The sequence below is a fragment of the Lepidothrix coronata genome, unplaced genomic scaffold, assembly GCF_001604755.1.
Source record: "Lepidothrix coronata isolate B3197 unplaced genomic scaffold, Lepidothrix_coronata-1.0 Scaffold365, whole genome shotgun sequence".
NCBI classification, from domain to species: Eukaryota; Metazoa; Chordata; class Aves; order Passeriformes; family Pipridae; genus Lepidothrix; species Lepidothrix coronata.
Genome location: NW_016690545.1, coordinates 15,545 through 16,101, shown reverse-complemented (window position 1 = coordinate 16,101; position 557 = coordinate 15,545). Strand labels below are relative to the sequence as shown.

Genomic DNA, 557 nt, shown 5'->3' with positions numbered 1-557 from the left:
GATGAAGGCCCGGTGCCGATGAAGATGATGCAGACGCTGATGAAGGCCCGGTGCCGATGAAGATGATGCAGACTCCGATGAAGGCCCGGTGCCGGTGCCCGGTGCCCGCCCCGGGTCGGGGTTTCCCCGCTCCCCCCCCTCCCTCCACCTCCGCCCCCCCCCTCCGCGCGTGCTCTCGGCGGCTCCGCAGCGCCCCCTGTCGGCGCGCGGGGGGCGGGCGGGGGCCGCGCGGCGCGGGGGGGGCCGGGCCGGGCGGGGGGGGGGAGCGCCGGGAGCGCACCAAGATGGCGACACCCGCAGTCCCTCCCGCAGCTCCCCCCGCGCCGCAGTCCGGCCCCGCCGCGCCGGGGCCGCGCTGAGCCCGCCCGACACGGTGAGTCGCGGCCCCCGGGACCCCCGCGGGCCTCGCCCGCGGCTCCCCGCGCTTACCGTGCCCTTCGGTTCGCCGCCTCCCCCGGGGGCTCTGCCGCAGAGCGCGGCCCGGGCGGCGCCGGGGACACCCCGCGGGAGCACCGGGGGGCGGGTTGTGGTGGGGGGAGCTCGGGGGGGAGCCCGGG

General features: G+C 81.0%; 1 protein-coding gene across 1 annotated transcript in view; it reads right to left on the bottom strand.

The window, feature by feature from the left end:
* LOC108509425 overlaps nucleotides 1-196 on the bottom strand; it is a gene marked incomplete at its 5' end in the record, with an annotated part of 2,673 nt that extends 2,477 nt beyond the window's left edge. The window contains one exon of the mRNA XM_017838857.1: nucleotides 44-196. Coding sequence (XP_017694346.1) covers nucleotides 44-196 — 153 coding nt within the window. The remainder of the gene's footprint in view (nucleotides 1-43) is intronic.
* Nucleotides 197-557: the final 361 nt, after the last annotated feature.